The sequence below is a fragment of the Trematomus bernacchii genome, unplaced genomic scaffold, assembly GCF_902827165.1.
Source record: "Trematomus bernacchii unplaced genomic scaffold, fTreBer1.1, whole genome shotgun sequence".
Classification (NCBI taxonomy): domain Eukaryota; kingdom Metazoa; phylum Chordata; class Actinopteri; order Perciformes; family Nototheniidae; genus Trematomus; species Trematomus bernacchii.
Window position 1 is genome coordinate 5,427,837 of NW_022987477.1, and position 23,161 is coordinate 5,450,997.

The following is a 23,161-nucleotide window of genomic DNA, read 5'->3' on the forward strand; positions in this document are numbered from 1 at the left end:
AAGCTTAACTAAAATGGCTTTATACATTAATAAAAACCAGTGCTGCATCCTACGCATAGTAAGTGAGGACCATCCAGTTAGGCTATACAGTGTGCAATGATGAGTCCTATAGGGTGCATTTGATATATAACGCAGTGCAGCATGGTAAAGTGGGTCAAGTTTGGCCAAAACAGTGGGACAGGCAAATCTATAGATTGTATCACCGTAGTCCAGCTGGGACAGGAATAAGCCAGAGACCAACCTTTTACGGGATGAAATTGAAAAACAACATTTAAGTCTGTAAAGGAAGCCAAGAGTGAATTTCAATTTCTTTGTTAAAACTTCAATATGGTGTTTAAAGTTCAGATTACTGTCCAACCAAAAGCACTCAAACCCCGAAGAGGAGGGAGAGAGCTACCAGTTCACCATGTCTGTGGATCGACCACTGCCCACCAAAAAGCAGATAGTTACACATGCTGCGGCGAGAGAGAGCGTGATGTCCAAACCCTCCAGACCTCAGAGGCTGCGGCAGAAGAGGAAGATGGACATAGAGGAGGAGGTGGTGAGTAATAAGTGTTTGCTTGAGCTTGGGGAGGACTACAGGGACATTATGAGGACGAACTCTGATAAAGAGCAGCTGGTGTGCAAGCTCTGCCCGCCACCCGGACGCTTTTTCAAGAAACCTGCCGGTCTGGCCGTGCATCTGAAACACACGCACCAGTTTGGGGGGAAGACGTTCTTCTGCACCACCTGCCAGCGGTCGGTCCGCACTCAGTTGGATCTGGATTCACACACCAAACGCCACGCCAATCAGGAAGCCGTGTTCACCTGCCTGCTCTGCAAGGCGCAGGAGGGCAAGGCGGGGTACACGGCGGGGTACACAGGGGCCAAGCTCGGTCTGAGGAGACACCTGGAGCAGGAGCACCCGGGCGTCGTGCCGCGTTGCGACATCTGCAACAAAGGCTTCCTGTCGCTCACGTCCTACCTGGCCGATCAGTTCAGGCACGTCGGAGTGTCGCCGTACTACTGCGCCCGCTGTCAGATCTACGAGATGACGGAGCGGGGTCTGAGTGTCCACATCAGGAACGACAACTTGAGGGAGAAGAAGCTGCAGGAGTCTCAGAACAACCTGCTGGAGCCTGAAAGCAACCTGAGGGAACTCGGAGTCTCCGTCAGCGACGATAACTCTGCCACAGACGACTCTGACTTCTGACTTTATTTGTTTTATTTCCCTCAGTGTTTGAGGACTAAAGCAGCACAAGCGTAGCCACCTTTCTTCATGCATCTTTAACTGCTGTGAATTGATATTTTGGAAACAGATTTTTATTTTCGAATAAAAGAGATAGTTTGACATTTTGGGATCTATGCTTATTCTTTTTATTGCCAGAAGATATTACTTATTAATATCTTCTGGCTTGCTAACTTTGTAAGATTGCTTACTTGCTAAGAATCCAATGAAGAGGTTCCTATCCCTCCCAGATATGACTTACTTTCATATATTAATTATCTTGTTGATTAATTGCTGAAGAAATGAAAAAAATACCATAATAAAGGTCACCTATTATGCAAAATCCATTTGTTTATGTCTTTTATACATAAACATGTGTCCCCTGTTTCAGATTCTGAAAGTTTGTCCTGATCCATTTATTTAAAATCATAGCGATTTTTTGGCTTGTAAAACCAAAGCAGAAGAAGAAGTGACGTCAGCGGCTTCATTTGCGTAATCTTCCCTCAGGGAATTTATTCCGGTGTGAACGCGATCGGCTCTTAGTTCCATGGGGGTACTAAGTGCTGGGAACTAAGTACGGCAAAGTACTTGGTGTGAAAGCGGCTAATTTGTTCTTTTTAAGCAAATATCTGGCGTGGGGAGTGGCTCCTTATTTTACAGATAAGGAGTAGTAAGTAACAGACAGAGAATCAGCACTTTTGAAACAGGGCTGAAACAGAGGGGATTATGGGATGCTGCAATGATCTGTTGGGTATTTGGAGCCAAACACTTCAGAGACATGTTTTGTATATATCTGAGACCTATAATATATTGATGAGAAACAGTATAATAGGGGACCTTTAAAGTTTTGTGGTTTTGTTGGACCAACAGTTATATGATATGTAATGATATTAAACAATCTTTACGTTTGAGAAGCTGAATCCAGATCACTTTTGGTGATACAATAAATCAATTAACAAAGTAGTTTGCAATTGCTTTCCCATGAATTCTCTAATGTTTGTTTTAAGACCCAGATTGTAAAATAAGCTGGTGTTAATGCTGTATTTGAGTTGATGCATGTGTTTGTAAATACTGTATATTCTGTGTTACTCAGCAGCGTTCGAGCTACAGGAGAAGACAGTAAAACATTATTTGTACGCTGATTTAATAGAAATGAACTGAAACGGCAGTAGAGCTCATATCATTTGTAATAAATGGGACTGAAAATAAAAAAGCTATGATCCAGATTGTGTCCTTTTTACAAAAAAGCTTCTACAATTTAGTTTCTTTTTGAGCACAGTGGATTTAAACATGAATGACTTGAAATTAAAATGGAAGTAAAAAAAGAATTAAACAACAATATTTGACATAAAATATTTTAAACATTTAAAAAGGGGATGTTTTCTTTCTTTTTGGAAATGCAAAATAGTAAATGTAATTAAATCTTGGTAATTTGTTAGTTAAAAATATAATTTTACATTATTTCACTCACCATGAAATGCTTCGTTTGTAGGCACTGAATGTTTTAGAAAAATCTGTAATATCAAATTGACATTTTCAGTGTCCTCTTGCATAAAACCACTTAAGCTCATGTTGTCAGTACATCTTTATCTAAAATACCCTGTATGAAACACAACTTAATATGCATTTGTGGTGAAGTTGTGTATAAAAAAACAACCAAAACGTATTAATTTCTTCATACCACTTAGAGGAAAGTAGTCTTTGTATTTTGTGTGAACTTCCCCTTTGTAAAATCTCTAAACTATAACATGCTCAAAGAGAGTCAGAGTGCGTTATCAGCTGATTATCCTTTTTATTGTTTTTAATAGAAAGTCCAACTCTCGCTGCAGGTACAAAAACAGAGAGCTGGAGTAGCAGCAGGCTGAACGCTGACAGAAGAAGAAGAAGAAGAAGAAGAAGAAGAAGAAAGCTATTCCCCAGTTCATAATTACAGAAAAAAATCCTTTTACATTCCTTTATCCCAGAGCTGTACAACGAAAGACGAGGCAAACAACATTTATATATTTCATATTATATATAAAACAACAAAAAAATCTATAGATCCCTTTTTATGTTGACGGACATTCGGATGAGCACGGGGAGGAAGAAGTATTTTAAATCATTCACAGAAAGATTACAGTATTTCTGACGGATGCAGGAGGGACTTTTGTTTCGTGCTCGCTGATTGTCTTCAGTCTGTTTTGTTTTGCAGCAGAGAAACACACAGGCGCACCTTTATTTTACTTACAGGCCTAACACAGTTTCCAGATTATATTACAAAAGAATTACGTTTCGGAACAGATTCTTTAATCACTAATCTATCTGATTTGTGTTGTAATTAAAGGGCCAGTTCACCATTTACACGTTGATCATTCTATATAATATTCTGCAACGTTTCCCAAAAAGAAGAATGCATTTGGTTTCAGTATTAAAATAAATATATTTCAAGTGTCGGCTTTTGAAATGTGTCACCAGGCATGAAAAAAACTAAGTATTGAATTGATTTGAAATGGAGTTTGTACTGGATGATGTAGTAACTTTGTAGAAATCATTGGGAAATTGGCAAAAAATCCATAAAATGCAAGTATTTAAATGAGCTTTTCCCTTCATTGCATTATGGGAAATGTAGTTTCAAGTGTTCTAGGAGCATATTAGGGATTAAAAGCCACAATGCCTCGACTTCTGCTGACTTTAAACTGACTTGAATTAATAAATCAGCGGTCTATTAAGAAAGAAACGTATGGGTGAACCAACCCTTTAATTCAGTTAGTTTTTAAGCTGGAATACAAATATTTTAAAATGTACCAGCTGTGGATTGTTTTTTCTGCTACACTTTGCGTTTAAAACAGACAGAAACATCCTGGTTACACGAAGAAGAGATGCCTCAGGATGAGTTTCACTCCAAAAACAACGACGTCTAAAGCTAAAATAAATCTGTAACGGAAAGACAAGAAGCATCGGGTGTTTGGAGTGAAACATTTCTGCATGTTAGTTAAACGCCTCATACATCTGTGTGCTTATTCTATTTTATTCTATGTACACCTCTCTCCTCCTGGACATATAAAAAATGCATTTTCTTGATTTGTAGAAACCTGAGATGCTCGTACGTATTTATATTTACAGTTCAGCTCTCCATCGGTCGGCTCGTACAGAGCAAGGTCACTCCGGGGCGAAGTGTCTAACATTGTTTTTGGAAGCAAGAAGCTTTCTCGCGTTATTTAATTTAACATTCTTTGAGTTACTTCCTGTAAATGTACACATTTATTCTCAGAGAATAATTAGGGTTTCTTTTTCCTAGTAAATGTATCTATTTTTGACGTTTTTCCCCTCACACATCCTTTGAGTTTGTCTTGCATATGCTTGACTTATTTTTTGAAAATGTACCTCTTTATTCTCAGGTAATATTTAAGGGTTTCCTTTAAGTGCATTTTAACATTTCAGATTAGTTATATATTGCCCAATACTGATTTCTTGTAAATGTACCACTCAGATAATATCCCCCTTTTCCTATGTCTTAATTGTTCCCTTTCTGCAGGTAAATCTTGAAAGCAACATCTTGTTTATGTCCTTCTCCGTAGTGGCCGTGCTCTCAGAGGCTTCTTGAGGTTTAAATACAGAATCTGCAGCTACGCAGACCCTAACGACAGTATGATGACCATCCTAGCTCTTTAGATGCATACATTAGACGTTCCTATGTTCCCCTGTTTGAAGTAAATAAATACAGTACTTTTATTCTCCTCGCGCCGGCTCCCTCTCGGGGTCTGCGCTGATTGTCCGAAGCAAAAACAGGAACGGATTATTTCTCGAGCTGAGAGATAACCGGCCAATCACAAGAGTCCGTTAAGGTGCAGGACGGCGGGCGGGGTCGGCAGCGAGGGGCGTGGTCTCTGTTTCTATTTGGCGTTAGCGGCTCCTGGGTCCATCAGTAGTCTGTCCCCCGGACCAGAGGGAGGAAGAGGAGGAGGAGGAGGAGGAGGAGGAGGAAGGTCCGGTGGAGTTCAGAGTTGAGGGGGGGGTGGAGGTCAAAGGTCACAGAGCGGTGGAGGTGATCTTCTTCATCCCCCTCCTCTGGGCCAGGGTGGAGCAGCCCACCGGCTCCAGCACCGGGGGGACGTTCCTGTTCAGAGCCGAGTACGTCGCTGCCATCGCACCCTGCAGGAAGAACACAGAATGCATTATTTTACATAAATTGGTGCGTTAAAAAATGGAATAATAAATCAAAATGGCTAGTAGTATCTGAACTCTGCTGTCAGATTCTTGGCATATTTAAAATGCATAACTACTGGAGACTTACAGTAAAGATACCAGTGAATTAATTTCCTGTTAAAAATCTAATCTAAATCAAAATGTTTTGGAACACTTTTTTAGCGTGAATAAGCATAGACTGACATTAATAATCTCTGAACACTGAGGATACACCATGTGAACTTCTTTGGGGATGTATCAACAATGATTTCATAGTTTGAGACCCAAACTCTCCTTCTTCTGCACAAACCCCGCTCTCCTTTATTTTTGAAATACCTTGACCAGGTGTGGGGCGTCCTGTCTGTTCAGGGTGTATTTGGGCAGCTGGTCCCGGTGAGTCACCCAGGGGTGTCGCAGCACCTGACCCGCTGTCAGCCGTCGGTGAGGGTCCACGTGCAGCATCTTAGACACCAGGTCCTAAAAGGGTGGGGGGGTTTGTAGAAAAACACAGTGAGGTCATAAGTATTAGACAGGATACTTAGAGTCGGACCCAAATTTAATTTAAACACTAAATGCACTTTCAATAAAAAGCACAATGTTCCGCTCTGGGATGTAGTGGAGCAGAAGTCAAATGGAAATACTCAAAGAGAAAATGTAGCAGGGTTGTCTGTCCCCTTCAGACACATCTTTGTCTAAATGAAAGTAGTTTGTTTTTACTCTCGTTTCTGGGTGTTTGTTTTCAAATACAGTTATGTTAAGAGTCCATACCTTAGCCTCAGCAGAGACAGAGTTCCAGTATCCTCCAGTGAGGGAGAACTTCCCGCTGCCGATACGAGCCAAAATCTCCTCCGGCGTGTCCTCGGGACCGTTAGCAAAAGGCGTGAACCTTTAAAACATATTCATATTTAGATTTGTTAAGTTTATGACATTTATCTGTCAGGAATCATTTACAAAAACATTAATATCATATAGGGACACAAAAAACACTTAAGATAACATGAAATCACTACAAATACAAGTTAAAAATACATAAATACTAAATTCAGTTATTTAGATCTCATATAATAACAAATGTTTTCATGTTGATAAAATAAAAGGCTTACCCTGTTAGCATGGTGTAGAGCAGGACTCCCAGACTCCAGATGTCACAGGCTGCGTCATAACCCTGCTTCTTCAAAACCTGCCAGAAACACAAGACAAAATCACTTTGATAAATATACCAAAAGATTCACACCCCCACCTCTCCACATACTGGACAGCTGTATGAATGGTCTTTAAACAACCATTTCTTTAGCCTTTTTACTTCACTTTTGTTTAGTTGCATTCAAATAAATCAAGACAAAAGACACTCAAATAACAGTTTCAAAGAAGTTAAAATAGACTATTTGAAAAACTGATCGCAAACAAAGCTACAACAAACACTGAAACATAAAGACATAAAGAGTGAGACATGTCCTGATGCTGTAGTAACGGACTTCGTACCTCGGGGGCGACGAAGTTTGCGGTGTAGCACGGCGTCATCAGAAGACCGTTCTCCGCTCGCAGCTGTTTGGCGAATCCGAAGTCGCAGATCCTGATGGACTCGGCGTTCCCGCTCTCGTCCACGTACAGGATGTTACTGGGCTTCAGGTCTCTGTGCACCACCTGGAGAAGTAAGATGTTTATTTACAGGGTACATTTTCTGTTCAAATCTGTACTCCAAGATATCTATGCAAAATCCATGTATCTGCTTTTTTAATAATTATTTGACTTGATTTTATTATCTCTTCCACCTTTAGTTGAAAAATTCTTTGTGACCCGAAAGATGAATGAGAGACGATAAATCTGCACAGTATACCACAATAAATAATCAGAGAGAAGAACTCGTTTTCACATGCTGCATTGAAATCAGATTTAATGCTATCATTAAGAGCAGAAAAGTAAACAATTCTAAAAGGTATTTTTCTCTTAAAGACAGAAACGTACCCCCTGCACATGCAGGTACTCGAGCGTCTTGGTGATGGTGTACAGGACGGCGCTGGCTTCTCTCTCTGAGAAAAACTTCTGCCGCAGGATTTTATCGAGCAGCTCGCCTCCTTTCATCAGCTCCGTCACCAGGAACACCGAGCGGCCGTCGTCATACACCTACCACACGGCAACAACACAAAAATAACCTTTTAGTCACTACATTATTCATTACAAATCATTTATTCTGAGAGATTTCTAAATTAAACCAATCACGCCTTCTAATTCTGGATATCCGTTCCTTCAATAGAACATAAAACATGCAGCATTATCAAATTACAATAACAACTAAGAGGTTCAGCCTGAAAGGTAACGTAGACCTGATACTGATTCATTGAGACTATGAGGTAGACTTGGTACCGGTGTTTTCTTTTCCTAAACAACACGTTTTACACTATTTTATATTTGAGAATACAAACATTCAAGAAGAAATTATTTGAGTCCATTAATCAATCAGCAGAACATTCATTAGCAGCTAGTTAAATAATCAAATCTGTTTTACAACAACCTTAAATAAAAGGCATCAATGTAGGTATAATCGGCTTCAGTTACAAGAAGTGATTCAAGGAGGTTTTCACCCAGCAGCCAAGACAATATTTTTAACTCCAATAATTACGAGTGAGTCATGAAACCATTGCATCAAACCAGGGAATTTAAGTTCTTTTGTCCACACAGAAATGTGGGTTTAGCCCGACTGAGTCACTCTGGACAAACACGCAGATTAACACCTACAATTACAGAAATACATATGAAATTCAGTGGATGGAAAAAAGGACGTCTATGGCGTTGTCCCTGGCATTAATAATTAAAAAAAACACCATAATAAAAAGGCATAAATTGATCACAGATATATTCTTCAGTATGTCCTTTAATCCAAATGCTCATGGATAATATTTTATAATAGGTTTCATTCCACTCACATCTTTGAGTGTGATGATGTTGGGATGTTGACCGTATCTGAGCAGGATCTCCACCTCCTCCGTCGGGTCTCTTTTCGCCTTATTAATGATCTGAAGAAAAACAGAGTTTAAAGTAAAGGAAAAAGTGAAATGTGGACATATATATAATGTTTGGATGTTTGTGTGTTTCTTACCTTCACCGCGTACTCCATGCTGGTGCCTTTGTGCACGGCACGTTTGCAGATGGAGTACGAGCCCACACCGATGTCCTCTTTTATCTCGTAGGCGTCTGAAAACTGAGATGTGCTTCTGTGCAGCTGCTACGTGCAAAGACACACATGTCAAAGCAAACATTCATAATAATAATGATTCATTAAGGCATTCATACCTGTTGCTCATTATAGAAGGTGGAAAGGTTAATGTATTGTCTTTTAAAGAATTGTATTTGACTTCTTCTGTTTGTATAAATATCTTTACCTTATTTGATCTTTTTATTGCACATTATTGCTTTGAATTCTTATCCTTATATGTCATTCTACTTGACTGGGGTTTCACTCTATAAATCTGGTTCTTTGTCTCCCCTTGCAGTATGAAAGTATGTGTGTACCTGTACAATATTGCTGGGTAGTGGTTGTGTGTCCTCTTCTGTTATTGCCACAAAACTGAAGCCTCTGAACAGCTGATGGGCGTTGGCGCTGGGAGGAACCCCCGGAGAGTCTGAGACACAGAAACAGAGACAGCTGCTGAACCTCACCGTTCAGACCAATCACATTTTATTCAGGATGAAGTCAGGTCACACGGTGCGTACCTCGGGGTGTTTTAGCTGTGAACTCTGGATCGAAATAGAAAGTGTCGTCAGGTCGACCTGCAGCAGGTTTGAAGGGCGGAGGGATCTCTCTGCGGAAGAGTTTCTGCAGAAAACAGACAGAAAGATGAAATATTGAAATGTTTTTGTGCCTCTGGCTGCAAAGAAAGTCTCTCTTCTTGAAATATAAACAAAATCTGATGAGCGAATGGCTTCAGAATCAGAAACCCTCTATTAATCCCACAGTGGGGAACATTTTCTTTATTCTATCTTGATTTTTGTTCTTAAAATGTTTCCTTTCAGACTTGATCTAACAATAAAGTATAATCATCATGTCATATCATAACATATTAAAGAGGCAAGCATGTTATAACATCAAATACGTGCACAAATATGATAAAAAATACTAATAAAATACTAATAAAGTCTATTTAAAGAAGGTACTGACGTTCCAGTCGATGGTGCTGAAGAAGTGATGTCTCTTTATCTCTTCAACGCTGTCTGGTCCAGCTCCTACGAAAAAAAAACTGTTAGTCCAGTGTTTTATCAAATAATTCTGCCAAAAAGAAGCACATTATTTTAAAGGAGTGGGACCTCTACCCCTTTGCTTTAAAACTTGTCTCGATAATTAGCGTGTGTTGTATTCAATTGGAGAACATTAGGTCGTCCTTATTTGAATCAAACTTTAGATTTGGGGTCAATTTATGGATTATATCAGAAAGCAAATGGATTGTGATGCAACTGAAAAAGGTACGTTGATTTATATACCCCTTTATTTATGAATGTGGATTAACGTACAGTTCATTTTTACAACTTGGAAATGTCCAATTTTCTAAAAACTTGCTCTGAAAGTGCAAAAGAAAAGAAAAAGTTGTACCTAATCTGTTTCCAGGGTTGCGTTTGAAAAGGTTCCTGAGGAGACTCTGAGCTTCTGAACTCAAAAACTGAGGCATTCCCAACTTGGCTCTGTGAAAAAAAAAGAGAGAGAGTTTATATTCAAGTAAAATCAAGAATAGCTGCAGAATGATATCAACTGCACATGTTGTATATCCAGACTGAAGTCTCTGAAAGACTAGACGCTACACAGGAAACAAGGTCAGTGTTCTGCAGAGAGCGTGCTCAGCAGCTTTCTACACACAGATACTGATAAATAGACGACAGAGGAAGTTAATATTTCCTCTGATTAGTTTTTTATATTTTCTCTTTGAAAGATTCTCAATCACTGTCTCTTCCGTAGCCGTTATAAATCGCAAGTACTCCCGAGTCCTCTCCTCTTCCTCCTGAGTGCTGCACTTTGTCTCCTCAAATATAACCCTGCAGGATGTACAGCCATCTGTAATATAAGCTGTTAGATGGTGATTTGATACGAGTGTAGCGGAGAAATAAAGTGTCTTACTTGAGGATCATGGTCATCGTCTCTTTCCGGTCTTTTCCTTGAAACGGCAGCGTTCCTGTCAGCATCTCGAACTGAGAGAAAGAACAGATCATATTTCCAGGATCAAAGATTTAAACGTCTTCCAACAACTGCCATTACAACTCAATTGCAATTTAAAAGCTTGTTGCAAGTGTTGTAATGTTTTCTTCTTACTGCTGCACAATTCATCAAATATGAATCATACATTTGGGTTCCCACATTTCAAAGAACATGATCCCACTGTGTTATTGGTGTACAAAAACAGCATTTCAAATCAAGCGCTTCCTAAACTAACACCCAGGTAATATAATGAGAACAAATACAAATGCTTTGAGTTGTGTGAAAAATAACCTTATTTTGACCTCTTAAGATATCATTAATTTTGTTCTCTTTGTGCTAAATAAACCAAAACACAGACAAAGAGTAAGATCTTAGGTAGTTTAGAATAAATATGGAATTTGAATCATAACCTCTTTACTTAAATGAAATCAGGTTAGAAATACTCAGTTACAACGACCTACTTAAGTAAAAGAATAAAAGTAATGGCATCAAAATATAATTTACAAAAAGTAAAATCCTTATTATCAATTGACTCTAAACACAAACAGTAGGAGGTAACTCAGAGATCCCCCCCCCCTCACCATGAGCACGCCGTACGACCACCAGTCGGCGCTGTGTGTGTGTCCTCGCCGGTTCACCACCTCGGGGGCCATGTACTCCACCGTCCCACAGAAGGAGTACGCCTTGTTCTCGTGATCGATTGACTCCTTACTCAGGCCAAAGTCTACACACACACACACACACACACACACACACACACACACACACACACACACACACACACACACACACACACACACACACACACACACACACACACACACACACACACACACACACACACACACACACACACACACACACACACACACACACACACACACACACACACACACACACACACACACACACACACACACACACACACACACACACACACACACACACACACACACACACACACACACACACACAGTAATAATGAAGTGATAAAAGAGTTATCAGCAGCAGTCAGAGCAAACATCATTACACATGTGAGGTGCTTGTACGTTATGAGTGTTTTTATTCCCATGCTCCTTTCTACTTCACAACATTTATCTGACAGCTTTATTTACTTTATAAATTACATTTTTAGGGCTGAAATGATTAGCTGTACATACATACTGATATTTTATAAGCGTTCTACAGCTGAAATGATTACGGAAACCAAGCGTCGGCTCACACACACGGTGTAGGTGTAATATTACGCACCAGTCAGCTTGATGTGTCCCTCCTCATCAAGCAGGATGCTGAAATGACAGAAATGCTTTTAATATTTATTTTCCAGGAAATGTCTGCAAACATGTATAATGCAGCATGACAGAAAGCCTGGTGTGTGTGTGTGTGTGTGTGTGTGTGTGTGTGTGTGTGTGTGTGTGTGTGTGTGTGTGTGTGTGTGTGTGTATGTGTGTGTGTGTGTGTGTGTGTGTGTGTGTGTGTGTGTGTGTGTGTGTGTGTGTGTGTGTGTGTGTGTGTTCCTACTTCTCTGGCTTCAGGTCTCTGTAGATGATTCCGAGGCTGTGGAGGTGATCGAGGGCGAGAGCGAGCTCTGCCAGGTAAAACTTCACGTCTTCCTCCGTGAACATCACCTGCAACACACAACCACAGGATTCACTACAGGTGATTTCTTTTTTTAAATGTAGAACTTGCCGTAAGTAGATGGATTGCAGTAAAACAACGTAAACATTCTCCATGTGTTGTTTGTTGGAGAGTATGTTCTTAATTTAAAACACACATCTGTAATTTTCAATTCACCATGCTGTCTTTATTCCCTAAATGTTTTTCTTTCCCAAAAGGTCCTTTTTAAAGGCAAAATGGGGAAAAATGTTTGTGGAATAAAGAGCTTTGTGTCCTAGAAAGAATGAAAATAATTGAACATCTTATTTCCCATGAGAGAACACACGATCCTGATTAAAACAGTTGCCTTATTTTGTATATGATGGTTTCATTTGATGGCCCTTGACTGATTTGAATGCAAATAACCAAAGTCTTAGGTTTAAAAATCCCTGTTGAAGAGGAGTTACCTCCTTGGAGAGCCGAGTGAAGAGATCTCCTCCTCGCAGGAAGTCCAGGATCAGGTACAGCTTCCCCTCCGTCTGAAACGCTGAGGGAGGAAAGGAAATAAGGAGATAAGATCGGAGAAGGTTTCCTGCACGCTGAACATTTCCACTGCTAAAAGAAGAATACTGAGTTTTAATTGGCCAGTGAGGTGCTGGTCTGTGATTGGCTGCCTCACCGTAGTGCAGTTTGACGATAAAGGGGTGGTTGACCTCCACCAGGATATCTCTTTCCATCTTCGTCCTGACCCGGTCACGCACTGAGTGGAAAACACGTAAATCACAAGAGAAAGCACTTAGAGAAAAGGCCAAAATAAAACATCCTCCCCTATTTGGTTTTCTATTTTGGGATCCCAGAGGGCAGAGGATGAATCACAAGGAGAATACGGCAACAAGAGTTCAACAAAAGAAGGAAATAAACACATAATAAGGAGCATGTTGTATTTTTTCCACCAGCAGATGGTGTATGAATTTAGGAAGTTATTTGTCCACTTCCTCCTTCCCTGCACATCTTTGTATCTGCGTCTCATGTTAAGGTGTGAAATTCCACTTTGGGCGATGATGGCTGAGCAAAAACAAACTCACTAAATCCACTTGAGAAAGATTTACCACCTGAAAAGTACGCTGACTTCATCCACAAAAACTATATTTGAGAGCAAAATACCTTCAGCCTACCTTTAAAAGGTTTGGAGAAATAGGAGTAATTTCTATTCCAAAAATGTATTAAAATATATAAAAAATATATATAATTATTGTTTAATTTCTATTAATATTTAGAAAACATGCTTCTAATCTTTAAGTCGTTTTAATTACTCTTTATATTTTTTATTTCAACTTTTTTAATTATTATTCTTTTTTAATTATTATTCTTCTCTTAATTTATTTTTTGGTTCCATGTTTTGTTTAAAACTATTTATTAAAAATTATATATATTAAAAAAAAGCAAGTCTTTCGCATCCCTAAAGAAGAACACAGACTTAAAATAAATGTTTTTTTGTACCTTTCAGTGTAGCTTTCTTCAGGACTTTCATGGCATACAGCTGACCAGCGTCTGGCCCCGTGACCTTCCTCACCAGAAACACCTAAACACACACACACATCACATCTATTTTAAATAAATCCATTGATGTGATATAAGTGTGTATGAACAGTGTAATGTACTCATAATTGCCAAATGGTGTGCATCAGTGCATATGTGTGTATGTGTGTGTGTGTGTGTGTGTGTGTGTGTATGAATTTGTGTTTGTTTGGGTTAGCCTTCTTTTTCTAGGTCATACTTATGTCGATTAACATAAACAAACGCATACACACACACAAACTAATTGTTCATTCATAAAGACAATGAAAGTGAGTGTGAAGGGCCCTCAGACCTCTGTATCCATGGCAACGGCCTCCCAAAAACACCAGCACAAGGGAACATAACTGGGATTTTGAGTGGAAATGAAACCCACGTTCACACACACACATACACTTAAAAGGATCATTGGGATTGTGTTGAAGTGTACTTGAATGAGGTACTTCTACACAATCAGTAAAGTAAATGCAGCTTAAAAAGAGGAGCAGCTGTTATCTATGCTCTCTTCAAAGCCACTAGACTCCATTACTAGACTCCATTGATAAAAACATTTGATTTAACCTCACAGAAAACAGGAGTCGCTGCTCTATCACTGCTTCATTGTTTGGATTATTATTAGGGGTGTAACAACACACTAACCAATTCAGATTAGATATAACTTCATTGTCAACGCACAGAGAACAATATGCAGTTTACCAACTAACCAGACGCAAAACGCAGTAGTGCTAAGTATATTTACATATGTATGGGAATCAATGGAAAGGTATGATTATGAACGTTATAAGCAGGAAGGTATATAGTAAAGTATGGAGTTATGTATATAATGCTGTACCGTATATAATGTGACACACACACACACTGATTTATATATAAACACACACTCACCTTGCCGAAGGATCCCTGACCGAGGACTTTGCGCAGCTCGAACTGCCGCGGGTCGCCTTTCTCTGATCCCTCTTTCACATGATTAGTGATGTTGATCTCCTTGATCGGCACGTCATCCTGTAACACACGGTGTAAAGATTAGCAACACAGCCTCAAATTCACAATCTAAATTATTATTATTATTATTTATTTTTTATCTGTGAAATACTTTTTTTAGAATGTCGAGGTAGGACAAAAATATATTGTGACAGTGTCACTCTGGGTAATTATGATGAGCAATTTAACTTATACTTTAAACTTTAACTACATTTTCCTATTAATACTTACATACTTTTAATTAAGTAACATACGAAAGACTTCCCACCCCCTGATGGTAACCACTTCTAAATTATCATTGCATTAAGATTTCCCTTGGGACTTACTGCACAAACTAGGAAAGAAAATAGATAAATATATAGATAAAAAAGTATGCATTCTAGGCTGACAATATACAAAGTAATATTTTAGCAACTCATGGAAGTAAAAGAAGAGTTATTTGCTTCAAATGTAACAACGGAAAGTGACATAACAACTCTGCTTTGTTGGAAAGATATAGACCAATTGTAGACCCATTTATACCCTCAATAGACCAGAATGCATTGCGGGAGGTAAGCAAGACCAGGCAGGTTCCCCCACTAACAGAAGTTTCATTTATTTATTTTTTAAAACAATTCCCCTTTCATACACCTCAAAACAACAACGGCTGGATGAAGCAAGTTAAGGCATGATCTCTGGGCATTTGAAAATATGCATTCTGGGAAATGCAGTATGTAAAACAACATTCTCTGGAGCAGCAATGTTATCAGTGTAAAAATCTGTTTTTCTCATATCAGTGAATCATACAACAGGTTGAGCAGGGTTGCTGAATGTTCGTCATCTGCTCAGTGGGAAATTAGACACACACACACTATCTAAACGGGACACACACACGCACACACACTATTTAAACGACACACACACACACACACTATTTAAACGGGACACACACACACAAGCACACACACACACTATTTAAACGGGACACACACACACACACACACACACACACTATTTAAACGGGACACACACACATGCACAGTTGTCATGGAGCCACCCCTGATACCTGCTCCCCGCTGTAGCTGAGTGACTAATGATACCATACTGTAATCCCTCCATCAAACTCTTTCTATAGCGTCCTCGCTTCTCGCTATCTGAGCAATGATAATAAACCTAACAACATCCAGACTACATTTCCCATCGTCCTCTCTGCCCTGCATCCTATTCTCTCTTTCAGTCCACCTTTTTTCTACATACTTCTACTGCATCACCCTCTCCTTCCTCCGTACCTGTAGGTCCCAGGTGGGAGACCTGCTGGCTGCCGGCTGCCCCAGTGCATTGTGGGTCCTGTAGTCCCGACTGCGGCTGAGGCTCTGTGGCGCTAACATGCTCCCTTGCATCGACTGCAAGGCTACAGGATGGAGCACTTCTCCCTCTCTCTCCAACTTTCTCTCTCCCTCAGAGACATATTTCCCTCCCTCTCTCCCTCCCTCGTTCCATCCCACTTTCTCACTTTTTCTATCTTTATTTGAACCGTTCTCACCTCTCCTCTGTGGTTTGCACCAATTCTCTGCTTCTCTTCCTCTATAGGAAAACGTCACATATTAGGAGTAAGGGGGGCACAAGTGCAAGTATTCAGATACTTTGAGTAAAAGTACCAATACATCACTACAAAATACAGAATTACAGTTAAAAAGTCATGTCTTCAAAAGTTAAAAAAGTACTCAGGTGTCATCAGCAAAATGAATTTAAAGGTACCAAGAGTGAGTGAGTGAGCAAGTGCATGATACCACCATTCCATATTGATATATTTGTTATATGTATTCATAACGATAGCTTCTTTTAATTGGTCAAATCGTTTTTTGTTGAAATAGACCTAGATAATATAGTTATTTTAATTAAATAAAAAAAGAATTGTTGAAGCAAGCTTCTTGTAAACCTGTGTTACAAAATGTTTCAATTATATGAAAGCTTTGGGTTTGTAAAAACATGTTCCTATTTCTTAATGTCAGGCATATAATAAAACAGCCTAACATGCACACAAACATGTGATCACACTGCATGTCATCATCGCTTAGTATGAAACATCACCACGCTGCATGTAAATGAGATTTCTCTGATTGGACAAAGACACTGAATGCAACTCGACGCAAAACAGAACAGAAATGAACAAAAAACGATGCATTACGAGAAAATACATTGTAAAGTGCCTTGAAAAATGAGGAGTTAAATGTTAAAGTGTGTGTGAGTGTGTGTGTATGTGTGTATGTGTGTGTGTGTGTGTGTGTGTGTGTGTGTGTGTGTGTGTGTGTGTGTGTGTGTGTGTGTGTGTGTGTGGGTGTGTGTGTGTCTGTGTGTGAGTCAGGGCACAGATGGAGAATCAGAGCCGAAGCGACAGGATGCTCATGTAGCACCTCTTAATCACACGGATTCAAACTGCAAACCCTGCACCTGTGCTCTGAACACACACACAAATACACACACAACAAATAACACGTGCATACACACACCTGTACAGTATGTGCCCACACACACTTTACCTGCCTCTCTAACCTGTTATTATGCCTGTTAGTGTTTATTTCCATCTTAATTGTGCAGCTTCCAAATCAACTTTTCCGCTGATTATAAAAATATATTTTAAAATAAAAAATAATACATTATTAACATGTATATTGATAAGCAGGATAAATGCTCCATTACATTGTTATACATTTACTTAAAATGTGAATATATATATATATATATATTTTTTAATAGATGTCGAATCCCCAGAGATATTGAAATAAAACGTAAAAAAACGTATAAGTAAAAAAGGCCACACATCCACACATAATGATGGTATATCTAAGCTTTTGATTGACTTTACAGCTACAAAGTGTCATTATTTCAATCCTGGTTGTGAGTTCTGGATTGGTCAGTAATAGAAAATAAATGCAGGAAAAATTCATAACTGTTAACTTAAACTAAGGTATGTTTTATATTTGTTCATATTTTGTCGTGGCTTTAACTATTTGGAAGTTAAAGCCAGACTAAGTGCTACAATACATTTCTTTCACTTTGTATTAATTTGCTTCTCTTGAAATAGTAGATTATGTAGCGGTTTTCTTTTTATGATATATTTACTGCTGGGTTATTAAAATGAGCACCATGAGCCGTCGTGAGGTAAACAGGCCTGCAGTGAGCCGCAGTAACACAGCTTCCCATCATCTGGGCAGCATCACATCTAATTAAGAGTCCTCCTGAGGGAGAGAATCAGTGTGATGCTGTTACACACTCACAGCAGCAGACCTCCCTATTATTACATTTGATCTTTTTTATTAAATTAACATAAACTCTGCACACGTTTTTAACTGCTGCCGGTCAGACGGGAAATCAACCAGTCTGGCTCAACGGAGATCTCCTTATGAAGGATTTATTGAGCCAAATACTTTGAATAAGGGCTGCGTGATATATCGTTTCACATCGATAATATACAGGTGAAAAGCAGAACTCGGAATGTCAACCCATGCAAAATGATTATCTTTCTTTTACTTAAGTTAGAACTTTTATATATTGTGTTTTTCTACCTTCACTTAAGGGATCTGAATGCTTCTTACACCACTAAGACTCTTTCTACATTACATGTTAGACGCTTTTATCCAAAGCGACTTACATACTCAATACTGTGGACAATCCCCACAGGAGCAATTTGGGGTGAAGTGTCTTTCCCAGGGACACAACGACATGCTGACTGCAGTGGGGTTTGAACCTGTGACCCCCTGATCCGAACACCTACGGACAACCCACTACGCCACACGCCCCCCCTAGTACAGCATAGTTTAATGTCTTAGGACACGTCAGCCTTAGAGAGGATGAGGAAACGTAAATCCCCCCGATCTCCCCCCTATGACACACATACAAACCCACACAGACAAACAATTTGAAATATGTTTGAGTAATGTATCTATTTCACAAATACATTCACGTGGTGACACTTTGGAAAATGCTTGCAGTACTCCCTATGCAGTAGGCATATTGCCAAATGTGTTTCAGAATCAAACTGTTTTAAAAATCAGTCTGTGCCATCAGCTGTCCTCACAAACATAAACCGATCCAACAACAGCAGTTCCTCAGCAAGAAGGTGGAGATACTTTTCCATGCTTACTGATTTAAACTCATCACTATGAACCACAATCTGAAAGTTACTGACATTTATCCAAACTTAAAGGATCCAACTGGCAAAAGCCAAGAAGTGTTTTAGCCACGGCTCAACGGGCCCAAACCTCAAAATGCCAGAAAATCATGGAAACTTTTTTTTAAATGATATATTTGAGAGGCTTAAAACAGCTTGTTGTGACATTTTTGCTTTAAAATAACATTTTTGAGAGACTAAAAGAGAATTTGTTGACTTTTTTAAATGAGAAAAGCATATTTATATCTGAAAAAAAGTATTTTCTAACATTTATGCATCAATAAAGATATCTGAAAGCATATGAGAATTATGATTAGGTGATTGTGAAAAGCTTTTGAACAATCCTTGCCTTTATTTTCACATAAAATACCAGAGTTGAAAGGCTAAAAACAGCTTTTTCTGAGGTTTCTTTAATGAAAATACAGATGTATTGACTATCAAAACATTCTTTGATTATTGACTGACTCATTGCCGCTCTACTTACAGCGTTATAATGCTTTTCCGGTCCATTACAGCCTAAAATCTTTCCCAAATTGTTCCCGCTATGCTCCCAGCGACCTCCATCAAGGTTCTGCGCCGGGCGCTGCAGCAGGAGGCGTCGCAGCGCCTTCAGACGGCTCCTCAGGGCCCGCAGGAAGCCCGTGGTGGCACACACACACTTGGTCGATGTGGCCGTCATCACTGAGAGAAGGGAAGCAGCAACACTGAGGCTTATACTGCACACAGTCAGTGTGAGGGGATACCCACAGGAGGGGAGGAGGGGAAGGTCCAAATTCAGAAGGGAAGTGGGATCCCCCTTCTGTGCCCCCCCCCCCACGCCACCTCTCCCCCTCAGTGCAGCTGTAACTCTCCACCCAGTGTTTCCATCAGGTGTCCCGGAGATCCCCGCTCCCATAACTCTCCGACCAATCATTGAATAGCACGTCTATTTTCACACATTCACAGGCCAAAACATCAATGAATCTGAGACGCAACCTGTCATCTGAATGTGGGAAAGCTGTTAAAAGCATGAGGAATTGTTTATTTATCCCGATAAAGAGGAATTCAATTCGTTTTTGGGCTGCAAATCACAGTTGTTTTGAGTATTTTTGATGATTATTTTTGTATTTATTATTATATGCTCTGTGCCCTCAAAACTATTGTAAAGAATTTCCTATGCAAAAAAAAAAAAAAATGTTAAATGCAGTGAAAACCTAAGTCATATGAATACAACATTTAAAAAAACGTCCCTATTTGCTACATAGTGCACTACATTTAACCTTCACCATTATTATATTAGACGAGTGTGCATACCGTATATTTTAGTGACAATACTTTTGTAATTCTTAAAATGTTACCATTTTGGATGCAGTACTTTTAGATTAGTATCTTTACAGTATTAAATGGTGAATATCTAAGGACACGTCAGTGTTAGAGTGGAAGAGGGCAGAGGTAACGTGAATCCCCTTTACTCCCCTCACTGACACACACACACGCAATTTTTTTTATGTCATGGATAAGGTTCCCTGTTTGAATGTCATGTAAATTGCTAAACTTTATTACGAACGTTTACGTAGAGCTCTATTTTCTACGTACTGACCTGCGTTTAACCTTCACCACGATAATGAATGTAAGTGTCTGAGGTGCAATATATACACTATATTGTCGTTGTTTTTTTGGCAAGAAGTCCCCCTCTGACAAGAAAATATGTTTTTATTATGATATTTAAATAATCATTTTTAAATGGTAAATTAATTTAAATAAAACCCTTACTCTTTAGGTCTATCTGTATAGCACCTTTGAACAAAAATAAAAACTAAGATAAAAAGGCAGTGAAAAATATAAAAGCAACATAAAAGACCCACAAAAATAAAAAGGGATAATTCTTCTTCCTGTTCCTGAACATACAAGGACATGAATAAGAGGCACTACAAACATATGTACATTAGACCGACAAACGGGTGACAATGACGCATATCAATAACCTCATAACACACAACCAGCAGACACAATCCTCCACCTGTCACACACAACCCTACCAAACCCACGTACACACACACACACACTCTCATGCAGTGACAGAAACACAATGTACACAATGCCAGTGCACTGTCAACAGGATGCGTGACATTTCTTAAATTACCTCCACCTGTTGTCGCCTTTCGCTGTGTGAACTGGTTTACACACACACTCACGTACAAATGCACACGTTTGAGATTTAAATGTAATTATTCCTCCACTGTGTAGGGACTCTCATCACAATTTCCTGAATATGTCAAAGAAAAGGTTTTCAAAAGTTGTCTTCCCAATTTACAGGTACAAATGCGAGATTAGAATATAGGGATAAAACATGACATATAGTGAATACATATTAATGGTAGACAAGTGTACTGTACTTGCAAAAGGAGTAACTGTAATGGAAACAGCAATGTAGTAACATAAAAGAATATGCTTGATGAAAAGTACAACAAGTATTGCTAAGGTATATATTGAAGTTAGTCAAGTGTTACCTTAAAAGCAGTCTTTGTCATGTAAATGTATGAAATAAGGTTAGCTTGAAAAGGAAGAACATTTTGGCGATGACTGAGCCTATTGCAGGTGTTAGTTTGTGTGAGAGAGTGTGCGTGTGTGTGAGAAAAGTGTGGTGTGTGTGTGTGTGTGTGTGTGTGTGTGTGTGTGTGAGACAGGGACAGGAAATTAGAGAAAGTGACGCCACATTTCCAGCATCACTTGCATATCCCCTATTAACTCTGCTAATAAAAATAGATGCAAGTGGGACTACCCACTGTTCTTTCTGTGTGTACTTATCTCTCTCTGTGTGTGTGTGTGTGTGTGTGTGTGTGTGTGTGTGTGTGTGTGTGTGTGTGTGTGTGTGTGTGTGTGTGTGGAGACTGACACACTAAAACTGTTGGTTGCTTAATTATCCCGTTAATCTAATTGTTGTTATGATGCTCTCAGTGTGGGTCTCTGTAGGTATAAGAGCATCAGCTGATGCCACAAACGTCAACGTAGATGTGTGTGTATGTGTTTGTGTTTGTGTGTGTATAGAGCCTCTCCATGGCAGCAGCTATCACGGATTGAGCGAGCAGGATGCCATTCCAAACAATCTGCACCCCCCTAAGCCTGTTATGCAATCAAATTAACGGGCCGGATGGTCACCACACACACACACACATATATTTACTAACGCAAATATACAAAAACAGACACACACTCACACGCTATGGATTTGTGAGGTTATAGGAATAAAGTGCATTTCCATTCCCGATGGCCTTGCTGAAGGCTCGAATAACATAAAACACACACAAAGGTACACATCACACAAACAAAGATATACACACACATTCACCTGTCACAGATCAGTTTCCCACGCTTTGATAAAAAACATTTAAAATCATCTGTTAAAACTCCCCTTACACAAAAGGTTCATATTCAAGTTTATGACACACACACACACACACACACACACACACACACACACACACACACACACACACACACACACACACACACACACACACACACACACACACACACACACACACACACACACACACACACACCACACACACACACACACACACACACACACACACACACACACACACACACACACACACACACACACACACACACACACACACACACACACACACACACACACACACACACACACACACACACACACACACACACACACACACACACACACACACACACACACACACACACACACACACACACAGCTTGAACAGAGGAAAAGGGCTCCATCTACAGAGATTTAAACAGCATCAAAAAAAAGGAGGCAGTGACGCTGTCTCACTTACAGGTGGATTCTGGGAAATGTAGTGCAGTGCTCTAAAGAAGGAAAAAGGCTGCTACTATATAATGACACTGTTTCTCCATACTCTCATTACTTCGGATTCCTTTTGACCTCAACTCTAGATGTGTGGACTAAATGTAGTTTTTCCACAAAGAATTGTGCAAAAAATGTTTATTTGAAATGTGCTCATAAGATTCTTGAAAAATTGATCGGTATAAAAAAGCATTAAAAAAGACTATTAAAAAGATTTTAAAAAGATATAAAAAAAGACAAAAATGACCAATTAGTCAACTAGGACAGCCCGAGGACTTAAATGTATCTGTTTTAGTCTAAGACATGGATTTATCTTTATTTTCAAGAAGTAAGGTTGCTGGAAATCTGGATCCAAAATGAAAGAAATAGGAGGGATAGAGAAGCATTGAATCTGAAAGACATAAGGGGAAGAGGAAATGAAGATGTAGAATGAAGAAGATATGACGGAGGATATGATTCAGAGCAGAGGCG

General features: G+C 39.4%; 1 protein-coding gene across 2 annotated transcripts in view; it reads right to left on the reverse strand.

Moving 5' to 3' along the window:
* Positions 1–2,975: 2,975 nt before the first annotated feature.
* rps6ka3b (ribosomal protein S6 kinase, polypeptide 3b) overlaps positions 2,976–23,161 on the reverse strand; it is a 34,846-nt gene continuing 14,660 nt past the window's right edge. Inside the window, exons 3-22 of one of the 2 annotated variants that reach the window (XM_034150099.1) lie at positions 14,610–14,726; positions 13,650–13,731; positions 12,829–12,909; positions 12,617–12,696; positions 12,075–12,181; positions 11,805–11,842; positions 11,135–11,277; positions 10,476–10,546; positions 9,957–10,045; positions 9,528–9,592; positions 9,083–9,185; positions 8,882–8,991; positions 8,469–8,594; positions 8,296–8,385; positions 7,337–7,495; positions 6,854–7,015; positions 6,475–6,551; positions 6,140–6,257; positions 5,708–5,848; positions 2,976–5,338 (exon numbers count right to left, since the gene is read on the reverse strand). In XM_034150099.1, the coding sequence (XP_034005990.1) occupies positions 5,216–5,338; positions 5,708–5,848; positions 6,140–6,257; positions 6,475–6,551; positions 6,854–7,015; positions 7,337–7,495; positions 8,296–8,385; positions 8,469–8,594; positions 8,882–8,991; positions 9,083–9,185; positions 9,528–9,592; positions 9,957–10,045; positions 10,476–10,546; positions 11,135–11,277; positions 11,805–11,842; positions 12,075–12,181; positions 12,617–12,696; positions 12,829–12,909; positions 13,650–13,731; positions 14,610–14,726 (2,082 nt within the window). In that variant the 3' untranslated portion in view covers positions 2,976–5,215. The remainder of the gene's footprint in view (positions 5,339–5,707; positions 5,849–6,139; positions 6,258–6,474; positions 6,552–6,853; positions 7,016–7,336; positions 7,496–8,295; positions 8,386–8,468; positions 8,595–8,881; positions 8,992–9,082; positions 9,186–9,527; positions 9,593–9,956; positions 10,046–10,475; positions 10,547–11,134; positions 11,278–11,804; positions 11,843–12,074; positions 12,182–12,616; positions 12,697–12,828; positions 12,910–13,649; positions 13,732–14,609; positions 14,727–23,161) is intronic. The other variant, XM_034150109.1, reaches the window with a different exon arrangement.